The sequence below is a fragment of the Protomyctophum parallelum genome (genome assembly GCF_964188405.1).
Source record: "Protomyctophum parallelum genome assembly, chromosome: 4".
NCBI lineage: Eukaryota > Metazoa > Chordata > Actinopteri > Myctophiformes > Myctophidae > Protomyctophum > Protomyctophum parallelum.
Genome location: NC_139700.1, coordinates 33,072,565 through 33,089,323, shown reverse-complemented (window position 1 = coordinate 33,089,323; position 16,759 = coordinate 33,072,565). Strand labels below are relative to the sequence as shown.

The following is a 16,759-nucleotide window of genomic DNA, read 5'->3' as shown; positions in this document are numbered from 1 at the left end:
AACTTTCCAGAACGGCCTGTTATAGAGCCACCAGGAGGCCGCTTTGTGCAAAACAAGTTTTTGCACAGTACACCTACAGATTTTGTCCAAACATCACGCAAATTGGTACACAGTCTCTCTAGAGCCATTCAACGAAACCGGTCTTTCAGATTTCTCAGACTCCATCCTGATTGGTTAAGATTGGCTTCCAAAGTTCATTTACTTTTGTTGCCCTTTTATCCAACCACCAGATGAAGGCAAGCTGCAATGTCCTACATTCCTATCCTGGTGGAGACCTGTGCCCAGAAGGGCACTTTTTCTAGTTTAAGTACTGTACTGTACTCGGAAAAATATTTGAGATATTTTATTTACTTGAGTTATTTTGTAGACTTAGATTATTTAAAAAAGCACACACTAATGAAAGGTTTCAGTACATTTCTATATAATTTGACACACTTTGGACAATGAATTGCTTTGTTTGTTTTAGGGAAAAGGCCACTGAGATGTGGAACTGGATGATGGACCTGGAGGCAGAGAAGTTTGACTTAACTGAGAAACTCAAGGGTCAGAAATATGATGTAAGACAGTCAAGAAGACATAACTCAAATGAAAATGATCACATTCAGTCATTACACACAACTGTGATATACCGTGACCTCTGCAACAATATGCTATGTTTCGCAAACAATGGCTTGCGTTAGAACCACATAAATGGAAGGACCACAATTTGTTCAGAACAAGAACATTGGTGGTCACCATTACTTCACTGTTCTCCTGTCCCGGTCTCTCCTCAATGGTAAATTTGTCTTATAGTTTTATGTTAAGTCTATATGGTGTCCACTTAGGAGACTATTTGTGTACCATTTCACATGTAGTGGTGAAGGGTGGGATCGCGGGCCTAATATAATTGAGCATTGATTGACAGATTGAACTAGAAACACTGGTTTACATCTGCTGCTGAGCAAAGCAAACAAATCTATGGGAACTGGACCGGAATAGAAAACGGATACACCTTCTGGAAACAGCTGGGATAGTTATGCACACTTGCACACAATGCACAGGGGCCTATTGTATCAATAGACTTCAAGATTATTTTGTTACTAATCAGATAATTTGATGGACTTTAATGATTTAGTCATGCTTTTCTGCATCTTTACAGGTTAATCTGCTTCTTGCTCGTGTCAGGGACCACCAGAGGTAAGCACAGCTAGGAGGCCAAAAGTATTTTTGATCTAGACCAACATTGACAATTTGTTTATGAAAGCAGGCTTGTTACATCTTCCAACTCCATTTGCCTCTCTTGTTACTAATTCTAATCTCCATTAAGACCATGGCCAAGAATGAATCAGGTCATTAAGGATCCAATTTTATTTGAACATATTCTTCAAATGCAAAAAGAAAAGCAAAGCAAAAACAATACTGTATCAAAGCAAAGAATAACCTTGACATTCTGCAAGGCTACTAATCAATGTGCAACCATGTCCACGCTCAACACACTCACGCTCAACACCATTTGTACCATGTGTGAATGTTTGCATTGCAGTCTGCAAGGAGGACCAGACAGAAATGTGTGTGGGTGCAATACAATTCATAGTATAGTGACAGTCTGAAATTGTAGCAATACATCACACAAGGATGCCTTTTGGTTTATGGAGGATTTTCCCTTTCCAAAACAACATGGCCCAAAATAAATAAAACCCTGTTCCCTGGTGACAGCACTGACAAAACATAAAGTATTACACATACTCTCACCCAGGCCATTAGTCATTTTGACCCCCTCCCGCCCCAGGTGCTCCCCAGGAGTGTTGAGTGCTGAGTACTGAGTGACTTCCATTGGTGCCAATAGCTGAACTATGCGTGGCTTGAATGTTGACCATTTCTGGTGCTCTTTACAGCGCAAAAGGCCGTGGCAAGGGCAAGATTACCCGGCGGTAAGGTAAAGCAGATGCCGGACGGCTGCAGGGCAGACGATGACTCAGTCCGGGGATCATCAGCCCATGTCTCTTATGTGTGTTCATATATGCCGTTATGTAGCCCAACATTTCTGTAGTGTTGGGCTATGTGTCAAACATCAACGTATCAAAATAAATGAACCATTACAGATACTGTGTTGCCTTTATTAAAAGTTGCATTGATGTTATTTTGTCTTAAGTGCCTTACCCGGCTGAAATTTAGCTACTACTTGTGATGTACTACTCATAAAACACCAAGCTCAACAGCATCCAGAATTATTCAGCAAGTGCATTTTGAATAAGGTACTGGTAGTAGGATGGGAGACCTCACAGTTACAGTAACTATATTGTGATATCATACAGAACAAGTACAGGACATGAAATCTAAATGACAACTGAAATTAATCTGTTTTAGCTTTGTTGCACATCATGGAAGCTTGTACTGAAAATAAATTGAATCACCTTTAACTTGAGACAATAACCTTGAATGTGAAGGAAGAATGCACTGAAAACGGAACACTAACAGCATGTAAACTATATGGCAGGGTAGTTCATCTTACTCGTATGGTATAAACAATACAAATAACCTAATTAGGGTTGCATCGTTTCTTAAGATATATCCTCAGCACACACATTATGTTACGTCATATACTCTTAACAGGAAAATGAAAATTCATTAACACCAAAGTACTTAATCTAGTCGGTTTGTCTGTAAATCTACAATATGGACAAATAATCCTCCTCTGAACCCCACATGGTGAAGCTTAATGTACTTACTGTACTACTTACATACAAGATGTGTGCATGTGCTATGCAGATGGCGGAGGCTGGGATAGTGATATGTGCTGCCTTGTTGATGTACTTCCAAGTCCATATTGTACATATAACTACATTTCGGTAATACACACTTATTGATACCAGTGCATGTTGGGGGTTAGCGTCTCTGTGGACTGGGACGCTGGGAGACAGAGCAGGGTCCATGTAAGATCGTCCTCACCATAAATGAGTTTCCCTGATCTCTGCTATCACCTGGCTGGCTTTCTGCAATGCCTGGGGACAGGTATGAAAAAGAACAGAGTGAACACAAAAATATAACGTTGTACATTCACTATAACCAAACATTCCATATTGATTTAAACAAAGCTCTTACTTGGAGCTAATTTGGCTGCATACTGAATGTATTCTGAACCACTTTCAACCTGGTGTCCCCATTCTGGGCAGGTCATCATAGGTTACATTAAAAAGTAATAATTGTTCTTTCATTTTTACGGTGTGGCTCAGAGGCTAGCATCTATGAGAGCGTCTGTGGTTGTGTGGTATTTCTGTAGCTAATCTAGCAAACTGCTGGACTGATACAAGTCAAACTTTGTATGCACGCTGCCAGTAGACCACAGAAATATGTCTAAAATTGATTATTTTTCAACAATAGTGAAAATCTGATTTTCAAGCTCAAAAACGCCTTACATTTTCACGAGGCACTTGCGTACAACAAAGTACATAATAGAGCTCAAGTGGTTAATTGTTGCACTTGCCAGTAAACATGGTTACCTTGAGCAGTGGTTCCCAAACGTTTTCATGGCAAGGATCCCCAAATTGTCACTAATTAGCCCACACACCTCCATTTGAAAATGCCAGGGACCCCCATAAGAGAAGATTTTCACGGCTCTAGCAGAGATTCTCAACTAGTTTCATTTCAAGGACCCCCAGTTTGACGTGCGTTAGTCTACGGACCCCCATTTAATGACATCTCTATCTCTGGGACCCCCAATTTATATTGTAAAATCAATGTTAATTTAACTCTGAGAGTGTACAAATGGAACCAAATGTACACCATTTGTACACTCTCAGAGTCAATTTGGTTCCAAACTATGATTTAGCTGGGGACCCCCTGGAACTCCCTCAAGGACCCCAGGGGGTCCCCGGTCCCCACTGACCTTGAGCATGTCTGCGGCCTCATTGCGTCTCTGGGCCATGTCCTCAGACTCTGTGAGGAGGTCGTCCAGCAGGCCTGCCTTGTAGAGCTGACCCACTAGCTCACTCTGAAGACAGTCCTTCACATGGTTGACCAGGAAGTGCATCACTGCCTTGGGGACGCTGGGAGTTCATGTGACAGGAGGGAGGAGGAAAAAAATCATTATTTTTATTAAACACATTTAGACCTGAGGACGATTCTATAAAAGTTGTCTAAAACGTGACAGTTTTCTGAAAAACCTATGTTCTCAAACATTTTCACGTCAAGGACCCCCAAAAATATATTTAATTGGCCGCCGACCCTAATCTGAAAATATGCTGTTCCAGCGACCCCTCCCCCCAGAAGCAAAGATTTGAGTTAAAAACCTTCGCTCGGAAAGAATATATATTCAAAGATTTGCGCCACACGATTTTTCTAAAATAGCAGACCTACAAGATCGTAGCGTGCTATGAGCTTGTAGATCTGCTATTTTTCAATAGCTAAAGTGTAACATAATGCTTAAAACACCAAAAGGGGTTCACAGTTCACACCCAGAATGGGTTAATCTTTTTACCTAAATGTCAAAACACAGTTATATTATAAGAGAAAATAATACAGGAAACAAAGAAAATTTGCTTTCTATTAACCCATTCTGACCTGAGATCAGATTCATACGAGGTTTCCACTGGACACACGCTGGTCTGACGAACCCATTCTGACCTGAGATCAGATTCTAAAAATGTCAGTCGTTCTTCGATTTAAAAAAAAAATAGCAGACCTACAAGCTCTTATCGCGCCACTCGGTGGTGCGATATGAGCTTGTAGATCTGCTATTTTTAAATAGCTAAAGCATAACATGATGCCGACACCAAAATGGGTGCCCGGTCAGAATGGGTTAAGACAAATATTTTGGATTATGTCACTGTTCTGTTACAGTTATGGTGACCCATACCAAAAATTGAACAGTAGTCAAACTCTAGCCTGGAAATCAGACAAATCTGCCACAGGAAAGCAGTGATATTTGGCTGGCCATGCCAGGCTAGTTAAACTCCCTTTCACATTCCTTTATTTTGCTCGTGAAAATAGAGTGAAAAAGGCATTACTTCTAAGAAAGTAATGGAGAAGAAAAGAATGATTTTAATACTGATTTTAATATCATAAAACATTATTTTAACCAATCCGTATGATACAGTATGTCAAGTTATTTGAAACAGACGGCACAATAGATTGGACGCCTAGCTGCAATCATGCACTGCCATTCTTATTGTAGTTCCGACATCGCAATGAAACTTGACATGAAACGTACGGATTGTACGGATACTTAAGGGGTAAAGATGTGTACCTATCCTGGATGTTTTTCCGTACGATGAGGAAGTAGGACTTAATGAGCCTCTCAATGACCTCGCAGTCTCTCTGCTCCCGAGCAGACAGCTTCCGGGAGACTGGCACAGGCTGGAAACACAACAATAAGCAATCTAATTTATTAAAGACTGAAGAAATATGATGCAACAAAGTGTAAAACAAAACAGGAGAACCGTCATAAAATCCCTGTTTGGAGATGTACTAACTCTCTGTCAAGATCTTTGTTTATAAAGTAGCTTACTTCATTATTCATAATTATCGCTAGTATGGTATTAATGGGTCGTCCACACCTAACACAACTATAACTATAAACGTATAACTTGTCCACACCCCAACTTTAACATCAGTGTCTGTGAATGCTCACATAATTAGCATTGTGGCTATAGTGCTTGGTGTGGACAGCCCTTAAACATGGTGTATACCTAGGCCTGGAGTACCCACCACATCTAGCAGGTTGACAGCATAGCCCCTGGCAGAGCCGGAGCCCTTGTCTACAGGCATACCATCCTCTCCCTTCTTCAGCATGCCCCTCCAGGTGCCGGTTCCCCCATCCACCTGTTCACTGAGGGAGCCGCTCTGGGAGCCTCCTGCCTGCAGGGATGAACGGATGGACGGCTGTCAGCCAGATACGGTATGGGACTTGTCTTGCCATGCATTTGAATGATACACTGGCACAAGGTGCACACACAGACAGGCAGTGACGTTAATAGGTTTCCGGAAATTCTGGGAGGGATTAATAAAATGAAAGACAAATGACTAAGCAATCAAATAGACACAGGTCTTCTTTGATTGGAGAGATGTTATTTTCAACATGTTGCTTATTTATGCAGTCTTCATTCTTGGCTCCAATGTTGCTCTCGGACTTCATGTGACCAGCATCTGATGTCAACTATAATATATCTAATTTAGACAAGTTTTAAGCCTGATCAGAGCCCTGTTGACTTACATTATAAAATTAAAATAACTCCCGTGTGAAGTGAGGGGCGCTAATATATTAAAGCCTAACTCATGTTGATTAGGTGATGTAATGGTGATGTAAAACAAACGGTGCAAACACAAACATTAAACACCATTAACAATAAAGAGACAATATGACGTAAATGACACATGACAACGTAAATTTTCCCTTCATTGTCAATCCGTACAAAACATTGAACAAACATTAAACCTGTGTATAGGAGGGGCTAGTGCCCCTCAAAAATGAAATATTAAAGAAGTACAAAAATATGTTAAAAATAAGAATTTGTGTATTAATTTAGAGCTGATAGTTCCAGCGGTTTCCGAGGTCAACTCCAGACATACAAACACACAGACAGACCAATGTATAGATAAAAACAGTATGCAATGGACAGATACACAGCAAAATCTTCAGTGTTCATTTATCCATTTGTAATGTGTCCAATTGGTTACATTTGTACACGCAAGAGCTAATTTAACATTGAGGATTTTACAGTGTACGGTCCAACAAGGCCTTCATGAGAGACTATGGTTATAAAGGGGGATGTCGGTGGGACATTTCAGGGAACAAAACAAGGGTTCTAGTTAGGCTGGGGCAGCAAGACAAGTGTGTGTGGAGTGGGTAGATGTTGACCATGCCATCAGCAAGCAGTGAGGGCACACACCTTGGCGGCCTCCCCCTCAGGAGAAGGTGGTGCAGTGGGGGAGTGACCTGGGTCCTTAACAGACTAGAGAGAGAGAGAAAAGGAGGAAGAGAGGGGTGGAAGGAGAACTAAAGAGCTTGATATACTTTGTTGCGTGCATTGTCGTGCACCAAAAACGCAAGCACACCACACCACCACACCACACCGGGTCACGCCGCCCGCTGCAAAGATCTGCTATTTTCGGTGCGCAACTGTAGCACAAGTACAATTCCAGCTTAACAGGACCTAAAAGCAGAGGTAGGAATGTGTGCGTGTCTCATTTACAGTAGGCCAAGAAAGTGTCCCCATAGGTTTGCTAATTAGATAAGCATTTGAAAAAAGTATTTGAAATCTTGTTAGCTTGGAGAAAAGAACAGAAAAGAGAGGAGGGAAGAACAGGGGAGGAGAGGATAAATCCTGAGAGTACCTTTTCTCTGGGGACAGCAGATGGCATGTCTCTCATTCTGTTGCGTCGCTGCTCCTGTGAAAAATTAGTGCAATGCAGTTATTCACTGGCCAACTGTTCTACGTTGCCCCTTAGTGAATACGTGGAATGAGGTTCAATTCTTACTTCTATGTTATTGTTCATGACACCACAGGCGTCAGCGAAATCTGGATGCTTGGTGTTGATATAGGCAAGCTCAATTGCTACGAGATTATGAACCTGAAAAATAAATAAGAAAGACAAGATACAATAAATTTGAGCCCAGAAAGCATCAATTAAAAATACCTAGGCATCTTGAGGGTAAACAAACAAAACTGACCATGTCATTGGTGACTGGTAGTCTTTTCCTTAGCAGGGACGTGACCACTTCTACAATAGCATCGTGGAGCTTCGGAAACCGCAGCAACTCCTGCAGGGATGGACAAGAATAAAAAATAAAGTGTATAGTACACTGGAAAAACATTTATTCCACCTGTTGTATGCAGTATAACACCAAATGAAATCAAAGCAACATTTTCCTTCATTCTTAATGGTAGGCCCAGCGCTAAATGTGCTGAACAAGTTAGATATTTGGGTCCCATGTGCAGGAATAACTAGTATGTGATGATGACGTTGTGTAGCGCCAGTGTTGCCAATTTTATGCACAGCACAGGCCAATAGGGCAAAGCAGCTCTGTTCATTTGTGACCGCTGACTAGTATGTTAGTAGCCTGGCCCCAGCCCTGAATTGCTAGCCACGCCCATTAAGAAAATATGTTCTGGCGATTCAGGTCTGGTGACTCTCCCTACGACCGTGTCAGTCTCAGTCGAAAATCTGTTCATTGCAGCCGATTGGCAGGGCTTAAAGCCAAAAAGAATCCCAAGACTGAAAATTATTTTTTGCAAATCTACACTGATGCCATTAAATGACCCCTATGAAATCCTCAGGACTGAAATCAGTCCCCAGGACTGAGAACTTTAAGCTCTGCGATTGCCCATCAGCCCCCTCACTCGACAGCATCAGACAACAAACATGGCTGCCCCCACTGCTGTGACTGAGTGACTCACGACCGTATCAATCTGGCTATTAAATCGACGTATGATAAATAGTTTATTTACAGAAACGACAGGTTTTATAAACATCATCATCCGACACATTTTACCTCTTTTGTTTACATGCTAGTAGCGCTCGTTGGCTGTGTTCGTTTGGTTAGCAAACTGGTTAGCCATAGCCACATGATTGACGTCGTCATCTGCTTACCTACTATTCTGATTGGTTGGTATGAATAATGAGGCAGAAAAACAGCCAAAACAATACACACATCTACAACCCAATAGGCAGGATAGTTCAAGAAACAGGATAGTTCAAGAATAAATAATTCTGCTCCCAGATATATCTTTTACTTCAAGTGGTAACGAGCTTCAGCTCGAAACGTTCCCACTACTATATTGGGGAATTCCATGTATAAATGTGTCTCTTCAATAATTGATTAAAATATTTGATCATATGGTCTTTGATCTTACATTGAACGACAAGATATTCCTCCCGTTTCTGGCAACATTGGAACATATTTGTATATTTTGGATTCATGTGTGTCAACAAATTTAAATGAATCTCACTAGGAGGTTTATCTGGGCCATGATAAATTCATACCTTCATATTTTATTTTATGATACACATTTGTGCTGTCTCTATGGTAACCAAACTGAGCAAAAAGGTATATGTTGACCATTTATTAAATGGCAACCACCAATGTTATGTTAGATACAACATAATCATCCACCTATGGTCCAATGCCGTCTACATGCAGACACTAACCTGCTCTGCTATAGCGCTCTAAAGTCATCCATCCATCCATCCAATATTTGAAGTACTTTGCATTTCCATGAGAACCGATTGCAGTTGGTCATGCTAACCAATCTTATTATACAACCTTTTATTTTTCTTGAGGTGTGCAACAGCCTGAGAAGATCTTCTGAGACACGTTTTTTTCCTTTTGAGATCACTTAAAAAAAGCTTAACATGGAAGTCAAACCTTTCAGAGAACATTGTGTTCGTGATGGGTGTCTAAAAAATGTCTAACTTTGACCTATGTGCTTTAGCGTGCGTGTGTGTGCACGCACATCCTACCTGCGTGCTGTAGTTGCTGCAGTGTTGAATAATTCTCTGCATCTCCTCGTGCACCAGCTCCACACAGCGCAGACTGGGTTCTTCTAATCGTTTCACTTGCCTCTTCACCAGCAACTCAAATGACACTTCAGGCACAAATAAAGCAGGCCTTGGACCCTAGTGCACACAAACTCCATTAATCCACAACTATCTTTGACTCAAGTGCAGAAGACAGTGAACCAGTGAAACTATAAACTGTCGTACATTTTCACTAATGTAAATCTAAATATCTAATGTAATCTAAAACATGGCTTCCCTAACTTTTCCATACAAAGGACCCCCAAATAGTCTGGATAAATGGAAATGTCGTCCACCTCTCACAAAAATAAAAATAAAATAAATAAATAAAATAAAAAGGTGAAAATAGCCCATCTACAAGCACACAAGGCACAACTTGTGGACCTGCTATTTTAGCAATTTTCTTTTTTTTATATATTTTTTTATCCCACGATTTTGTAACCCATTTTTCACCCCTGTGTCAATCATCTAATGTGATCCTGGGCTCTACACACCCTCCGCCAACCTGGGGAGAGCAACGGACTTAACTCATGCTTCCTTCATGCTTGAGTGTCCAAGTTGCTCCTTTACACCTGACAGGGGGGAGTTTCCCTGGTTGGACGTAGCGCGTGGAAGGAACACGTTATTCCAACCAGTTCCTTTCCCCTCCATCAGGAGGGTACCTACCCTAGGGGACACGGGGAGAACATGCAAACACCACACAGAAAGGCCCTTTCGCCAACCCCGCCTTCGGGTATGGGCACTGATGACGCGGAGGAGGAAACACGCCGCCAGTACCCACAGCGCCCCGAGCGGGAATCGAACCGAGGACCTTCTAGCTGTGAGGCGACAGCACAACCAACTGTGCCACCGTGCCCCATATTTTAGCCATTATTGAACATTTTTGGCATTTTTGACAATACTGACAGACAACATGCCCAAAATGGAGTTGTCATTTTTAAAGTGAGTAAACTTGCACAATAATAATCTGCACTGAATTTTATATTTTGATTTTTATGTTTGTTTCAGTTTCTTCTCTTTTCCATTGCGACACTAACTCACCGTTGCGTTTCGTATCGCTGTGAGCACATCTATAGTTGTCAGACCACCCAGCGGATCTACGGATTCCAGCGTGCGTCCAAATGTTTCATGGAAGATATAACAGATTCTTGCTCCACCACATCTAAAAAGAAGACAAGAATTCACAAGGGGCCATTCAAGGAGTCAGAACTTGTCAGTGGTTGACAGTTGACACTTCCTGAGACAATGAATCATTTTAAACACTATCTATTTTTACAAAGAAATAGCAGATCTACAAGCTCACAGTGTCACTGCTTGCTTGCTTGTACAATGTTTGACTTTTTATTTATTTATAATTTTGCCTTTAAAAAAACCCCCAAATCTTCTATTCTGGGGGTCCCTGGCACAGAATATTTTCAGATGGGACCAGACGGGTGAAAATATTCTGCGGAATACATTTTGGGGGTCCTTGCCATGAAGACGTTTGAGAACCACTGCACTAGCTCCCCTCAGTGGTCTATAAAGGTGCTTGCATGCAGTCATCAGGGTTGCGTAACTCACAGTTCAGCTGTCTCGATGTACTTGGCTGTGCCCTCTATCGTGTGGCAGTACTCTGCGGCAAACTTAGTGATGAGTTGCAGCAAGGTGGAACTCTGGTCCTCTACAGGTTCACCGTAGCTGCCCAGTAGGGACTGGTACTGGGCAGCCAGCACGTTGATCCGAGTCTTCAGCTCAGGAAGACAATCTCTAATGTGGTGCATGAGTAACCTGCCGCGAGGAAAGAAACAAGATTTAGCTTTTAATCGCCTATAGATACTGTGAAAATAGACGTATATTGATCCCAAGGGATATTCAGTTGTCATAGCAGCACAACAGTAAGGATTACACAAAGTTACAGACAAGGGAAGAGAATAATTACAGAATATGTAACAATACTAGACTAGTAAAGATTGGGTAACAGTATAAAAATGCTTTAACATCCAACCTGGCCTAGTCAGGGGTGTATAGTGGATATGTATTGTGTCATTTGTGTGCTTCATCAACAATAAAACCAAAATGGCACATAGACGTAAAACCCTAGTGACTGACCTGACCACCTGCATTTTGACTGACTAACATAAATAAATATAATGTGGATCAATATGTACATATTGTATTGTCATGTATAGTCAAGTAGTTAGATATAAATAAATATAGGCATAGGTAAATGTAAAATCTATCACCCGTAGTACAGTATGTGCATATAGAAAGTATATTATATGTTCACTGATTTATTTATCTATCCATCCATAGTTCTGAGAGAGAGAACTGAAAGATGGAAGAGTTATAATTATATCGTACCTGTTCAATGTTCTGGCCAGATATTTGGTTCCATTTCTGTTTGCAAGGGAGGGGTACTTCTTCTGTAGGAAGGCATATTCATCACGAATGGAATCTGTCACCGACTTCTTATTGTTGATGTCTAGCTGACTCCTAGGAGGTGGGTATCAACAGAACAAATATAGCCGAGTCATCCCCGACAGTGAACAAATAAAAACAGTCAAACATAAAACATAATTTTGAATCTCATAAAGATATAGTAGATAGAATAGCAATAGTAGTAATTAGAGGTCTTCGTAAGTAAGGAAGTAGGCGCTACTACTTACAAACAACAACAAAATAAGTCAGGGCAGTTATATCATATATGTTGTTGATATTGGCTCCGGTTCAGGTTTTATTTATTCGCACATAAAAAAAGGTTAAAAACAGGAAAAATAATCATACATTAATATTGTGCAGGAGAAGTTAAAAGCCAAAAGGCTTATCGAGAACTTCCCCTAATTTGCAGACAACTCAGCTAGAATTCAAATAATAGCGGCGGGTCCATTCGGTTCTGGGTACATTTTTTGCGGGTCTATTTGGGTACGGGTTGGTCAAATTGGACCTGTGAAGACCTCTAGTAGTAAATCATAATACCAATAATAATAACAATTGTGCATATATGGAATTTATCCTGTATGTCTAACTATTAGGAGCAGTGAATGCCATTAGATCAATACGACAGTAGGGTTTCATACCTGTTGACAACACCGATGAGACCCAGTTTGACAGGAATAACTCTGCCCATCAGTACGTCCATGGCATCAGTGCCAGCGTCCATCAAATCAAGCTTAGTCACCACTGCTAATGTCCTCCTTCCTAAACATGATACAAATTCAAAATTCAAAAAGACAGGAAGAACAGACCTAAATTAAACTAAAGCAACGGAAAATAGAAGGGGGGGGGGGGATGTTTACCATCAGGGTCAACCTCGCGCGCGACCTTGAGTGCATCGGAGGTGGCCATGTCTGTGTTTGCAGCAGTCACAGCAAGGATAATACTGTTGGGGTTGGAGATGTACTTCAGGATCAGATCTCTGATCTGGAGCTCAATATCTTTGGGCTGGTCTCCCACTGGAACCTGTTTGGACGGACACACACGCGCACGCACAGTAGTTACACAGTTAGCTCTTAGTCACCCAAATTCTATGTAAGTTACTGGTCTTGACGAACATCTGCTCTTTGCATTACCTTTGTAATCCCAGGCAGATCCACCAACGTCAGGTTGACTACATGTGGTGAGAAGATCTTCAGGTGAATGGGCTCATCACTGATCCCCTACAACAGAAAACGATTACATCTCTGTCGTCATCCGATTTGTGTTGTCTCGCTATGTGGGGAATTAGCATACCTTGTTATTTCCAGATACTCGTTCGGTTTCCGCTTCAATTTCTTGCCTGATCTCATCAAACTCTGTGTATATCTGAGGGGGGAAAAATACAATTTGTGCTATTTTGGAAAATTACTCACAATTTGGAAATATTTTGCAATTTTCGCCTATAACAACATGCCCAAAACAGGACGACAGGTTAAAAGTGGATAATCACGCAGTCATTTTCTGAAAGGTCCTGCAAACAGTATAATACATCATCATGGGACCGTACCAACACATAAAAGGTATTATTTTTTCAGAATCTCATTAACTACTGTATTTGGGACACTGAAGCAGAGAAAAGCCATGATCCCCTCGTGAGGACATTAGCCCTAGAGAAAATCCAGTTATATTTTTAGCTACTGCAGTGCACTTGATTTGATAACAGATTGTACAAGTTCCTGTTGATTCACGTACTCCAGAAAACCACAATCGTGCCTCTGGCAACTATTCCACGACCGCCAACTAATCAATACAATTTTATACAGGGAGCAGGTTTCATTATCTGAGCTGGGTTATCAAATATTCAGGGGTTTCTATTCATAGACGTGGTCAATAACCTACCTTATTTTTTGTGTGTAGAAATTTGCCCCATTCCTCTCCATCGATGCCTGTAAAAAAAAAAAAAGAAGAAAAAGGGAAAGGAATCAGGAATCTTTCATCCTGAGAAGGTGCCAGTTCCTGCTTGTTTGACATCATGTAGCTTTGAGATCAGATGTGACTGATTATAACTGTCATCAGGTTATATGTCTCAGGGGATGGTGCTGTATGTTTGCTTGTCACTTCAGCTGGGATGGGAATGTGCGCTTTAGGCCAGAAAGCAATCCACAGCCAAGAGCCAAGGATATGAATAAACAACAAAGCTTTATATATAGCCCAACACGTGGAAAATAGCGACAACTGTGGAGCCGAGTTACACAATTAAGGACACAAAAACAAAGGGGTGGAGTCTGTTAGTCAGTTAGTTCAAAGTGGAGTTTGTTTAAGCAAATTGGAATCACAGTGAAGTGCTAAATTATTATGACTTTCAAAACTCCAGGGTAATTTCAAACTGAATACAATTTCCTTGATTGATTCAGTTAAATTGTTCAACTAACTTTGAATTAAACAGAGACCAGCCATAATGGGGATGGTGCACGATGAGCTGAATTATGCTAAGCCACAACACTGGGTAGCTTAATTAAGGCAACACAAATAAGTGACAAAATGGGCATAAGAAAGGGAAGATGCTAAATGTAGACAAAAGAAGGCAAGGAAAAGGAGACCTCTGTAAAGGTGTCCATTTTTCCTGGAATTGGAGTCTGTTGGTTCAGGAGAGATGAAAGGAGAATGGTGTTAGCTAGGCTAAACTGCAGTTCTGGCACAGCACACTGCAGCAATGCAAGTAGCCATTCCCAGAACACAGATACACAACAAAATCCACAACTAGTGAAACCTTTTAAAAGGTTTCCATCTGCTGGGTACGTCACCTCTCTCCTGTACTATACACTACAGTAGATGCAAGATATTGCTGACCTCAATATCTGCTGACGTAACATGACTCATTGCAGACGGACTGCTATATCATGCTCTGTGACTGCATTCACCTATTTCAATATGCCCAAAGCAACACATTTTGGCCCAGTTATATATGGACAAAATCAAATATCATGGTATTTTTGACCAAAACCCTTGATATCGATATTGTGGTTGTGACCATAAATGCATGCATTGTGATAATATCAAATTACTTTCAAAAAAATATTTCTAAAGAGTCGACCCACAAGCTTTAAAAGTAAAATAAGTGATAAAACCAGGAAAAGACAATGCTATTACAATTTCCAAAATTCCAGACGATAATCTAGTGTCATATCTCATAATATCAATATATATATATTGTCAGGCTAGTTTAGCCTGCACCAAAACCCTGCTCAAAAAACTGAATATCCATAAAATGCTAGAATCAAACCAAACAGGCCAAGCCAAATTAATTAAGACCAAGCTTAATATACACTTATCTGGAAACAAACAGTATGGTACTGTACATTGATTTCAGGACTCCCAAGGAACTTTCAGTATTTTACCAGCCAAATAGGGATTTTTGTCTGCCAGCGTTTCTCCAGTGACAGCTATGACAGGGATCTTACAAACAGAAATCAGCCAGCAATAGGCGGAAACTGTAGAGGCGAAGACTTGTTGTCATTACCATTCTCTTCGCTGCTTTTCCTACGGTCCTCTGGGTCTATGTGTACCAGCTGAAGGATAAGAGGCCTTCGGGTGACAACACCACAACCGCGTGGTAGGAGGTCTTTGCCAACCAGGCTCTCTAGCACAGAACTCTTCCCACTGCTCTGTAAACACAAAAACGAATGGTTACAAACTTACTAGCAAAATATGAAGCTACAGTATGTAGGCCTATGACTCATTCAGTAATGACTATAGTACATAGCATGGGACACTCCTTCCATGGGTGTTGTTCTTTTAAAGTTGGGTTTCACAATTGGGAAGTAAGTAGTAACACCCATGTCCCCCTGAGAACTGGTATGGCAAAGGTTTGCACATAGCCTGGTAGGATTTCCCTTTAATCGACTGGTAAATGGTAATTAATAAGTTGTTGTAATGTGTATTTAGCTGGTGTAGTAGACTGTCACTGTGGCACGCAACTATAAGAGTTGGGAGCGAGCTCCTGACAATGACCCATATGAAATGCCCTGTCCTGTCACTGGCTGGCCTATGTCAACCGCAGGTGTCTGTCAAAACGTGTACAATGCAGAGATGTTGACCTGTAAATGTGGACAGTACTGCTTAATTTATGTTTACTAAATGAATTAAGCAAGTTGCAACACAGGTCGCATAAACTGCATGAGAAAGGAACTAGACAGGTTCCCACTGCCCTGTCTGCGTGTGGTGTGAATGGAAAACAATGAAGTCAACACAAATGTTTGGTTTCTGAATAGCCATCATAATTTTCTAGAAAGAAGCGACTGCTGTTGGGACATGACAGTTAAGTTTGTGTGTGGAATACAAATTATTAACCTTGATACAAGACTGAGTCTTGATCCAAGTTTAACAAAATGAGATATATCTCGGTAGCTTGCTGTAGGTTTCATTTTGAGGAAATTAATGTCAGTTAATTCGTTAACTGACACGTGATTGTCTCTCAGTCATTTAGGCCAAGCTATTGTAGTCAAATGTTGATACGGTTGTTGGATGTTTGTAGAATACGTATCAACATTTAATGGTTATGTCTAAAAGGCAAGCTGAAATATGATAATATAAGTCAATGAGCTGAGCAAGCAGCACTGCAGCAGGTTAGCGCCAGTTAGCTTGCTATCTTCTACCACTACGATTCCTACCTGGGTTCCAACAACAGCTATTTGCGGTAGCTGGATGATATCCGCACCGACTGTGTTGAATACATCTTGTAGTTTGTTTATGACGGGTATAAGGGCTTCCATAGCTGTTATTGAAATAGGTACCCGTCAAAACTGACTACCACAAACTACCCAGATAAGCACCGCGCCGCGGGTACAAAGTCATTCAATGTCCCCTCCTA

The 16,759-nt window shown here is 41.0% G+C and overlaps 2 protein-coding genes across 3 annotated transcripts in view; one reads left to right on the top strand and one right to left on the bottom strand.

The window, feature by feature from the left end:
• Nucleotides 1-2,084, top strand: part of tnnt2d (troponin T2d, cardiac) — a 16,257-nt gene extending 14,173 nt beyond the window's left edge. The window contains exons 11-13 of the mRNA XM_083763989.1: nt 467-557; nt 1,139-1,176; nt 1,875-2,084. Coding sequence (XP_083620115.1) covers nt 467-557; nt 1,139-1,176; nt 1,875-1,914 — 169 coding nt within the window. The 3' untranslated portion in view covers nt 1,915-2,084. The remainder of the gene's footprint in view (nt 1-466; nt 558-1,138; nt 1,177-1,874) is intronic.
• Nucleotides 1,333-16,759, bottom strand: dnm1l (dynamin 1-like). 2 transcript variants are annotated; one of them, XM_083763986.1, is made up of 19 exons: nt 16,560-16,759; nt 15,410-15,554; nt 13,789-13,835; nt 13,204-13,275; nt 13,044-13,130; nt 12,771-12,933; nt 12,552-12,672; nt 11,836-11,967; nt 11,056-11,262; nt 10,537-10,657; nt 9,439-9,594; nt 7,649-7,738; nt 7,456-7,548; nt 7,312-7,365; nt 6,867-6,929; nt 5,686-5,835; nt 5,225-5,334; nt 3,866-4,025; nt 1,333-2,981 (listed from the first exon to the last, which is right to left on the bottom strand). In XM_083763986.1, exons 1-19 carry the CDS (start codon nt 16,659-16,661, stop codon nt 2,925-2,927), a joined length of 2,130 nt encoding a protein of 709 aa, XP_083620112.1. In that variant the 5' UTR covers nt 16,662-16,759; the 3' UTR covers nt 1,333-2,924. The 2 variants fall into 2 exon arrangements, with proteins under 2 accessions (XP_083620112.1, XP_083620113.1); XM_083763987.1 differs by lacking the exon at nt 6,867-6,929.

Coding starts and splice junctions, on each gene's coding strand:
- dnm1l (XM_083763986.1), bottom strand. CDS start 16,661: ATGGAAGCCCTTATACCCGTCATAAACAAACTACAAGATGTATTCAAC. Junction 7,366..7,455: donor TCATGAACAATAACATAGAA/GTAAGAATTGAA, acceptor AATTTTTCACAG/GAGCAGCGACGCAACAGAAT. Junction 5,836..6,866: donor CTGAGGGGGAGGCCGCCAAG/GTGTGTGCCCTC, acceptor TCATCCCTGCAG/GCAGGAGGCTCCCAGAGCGG.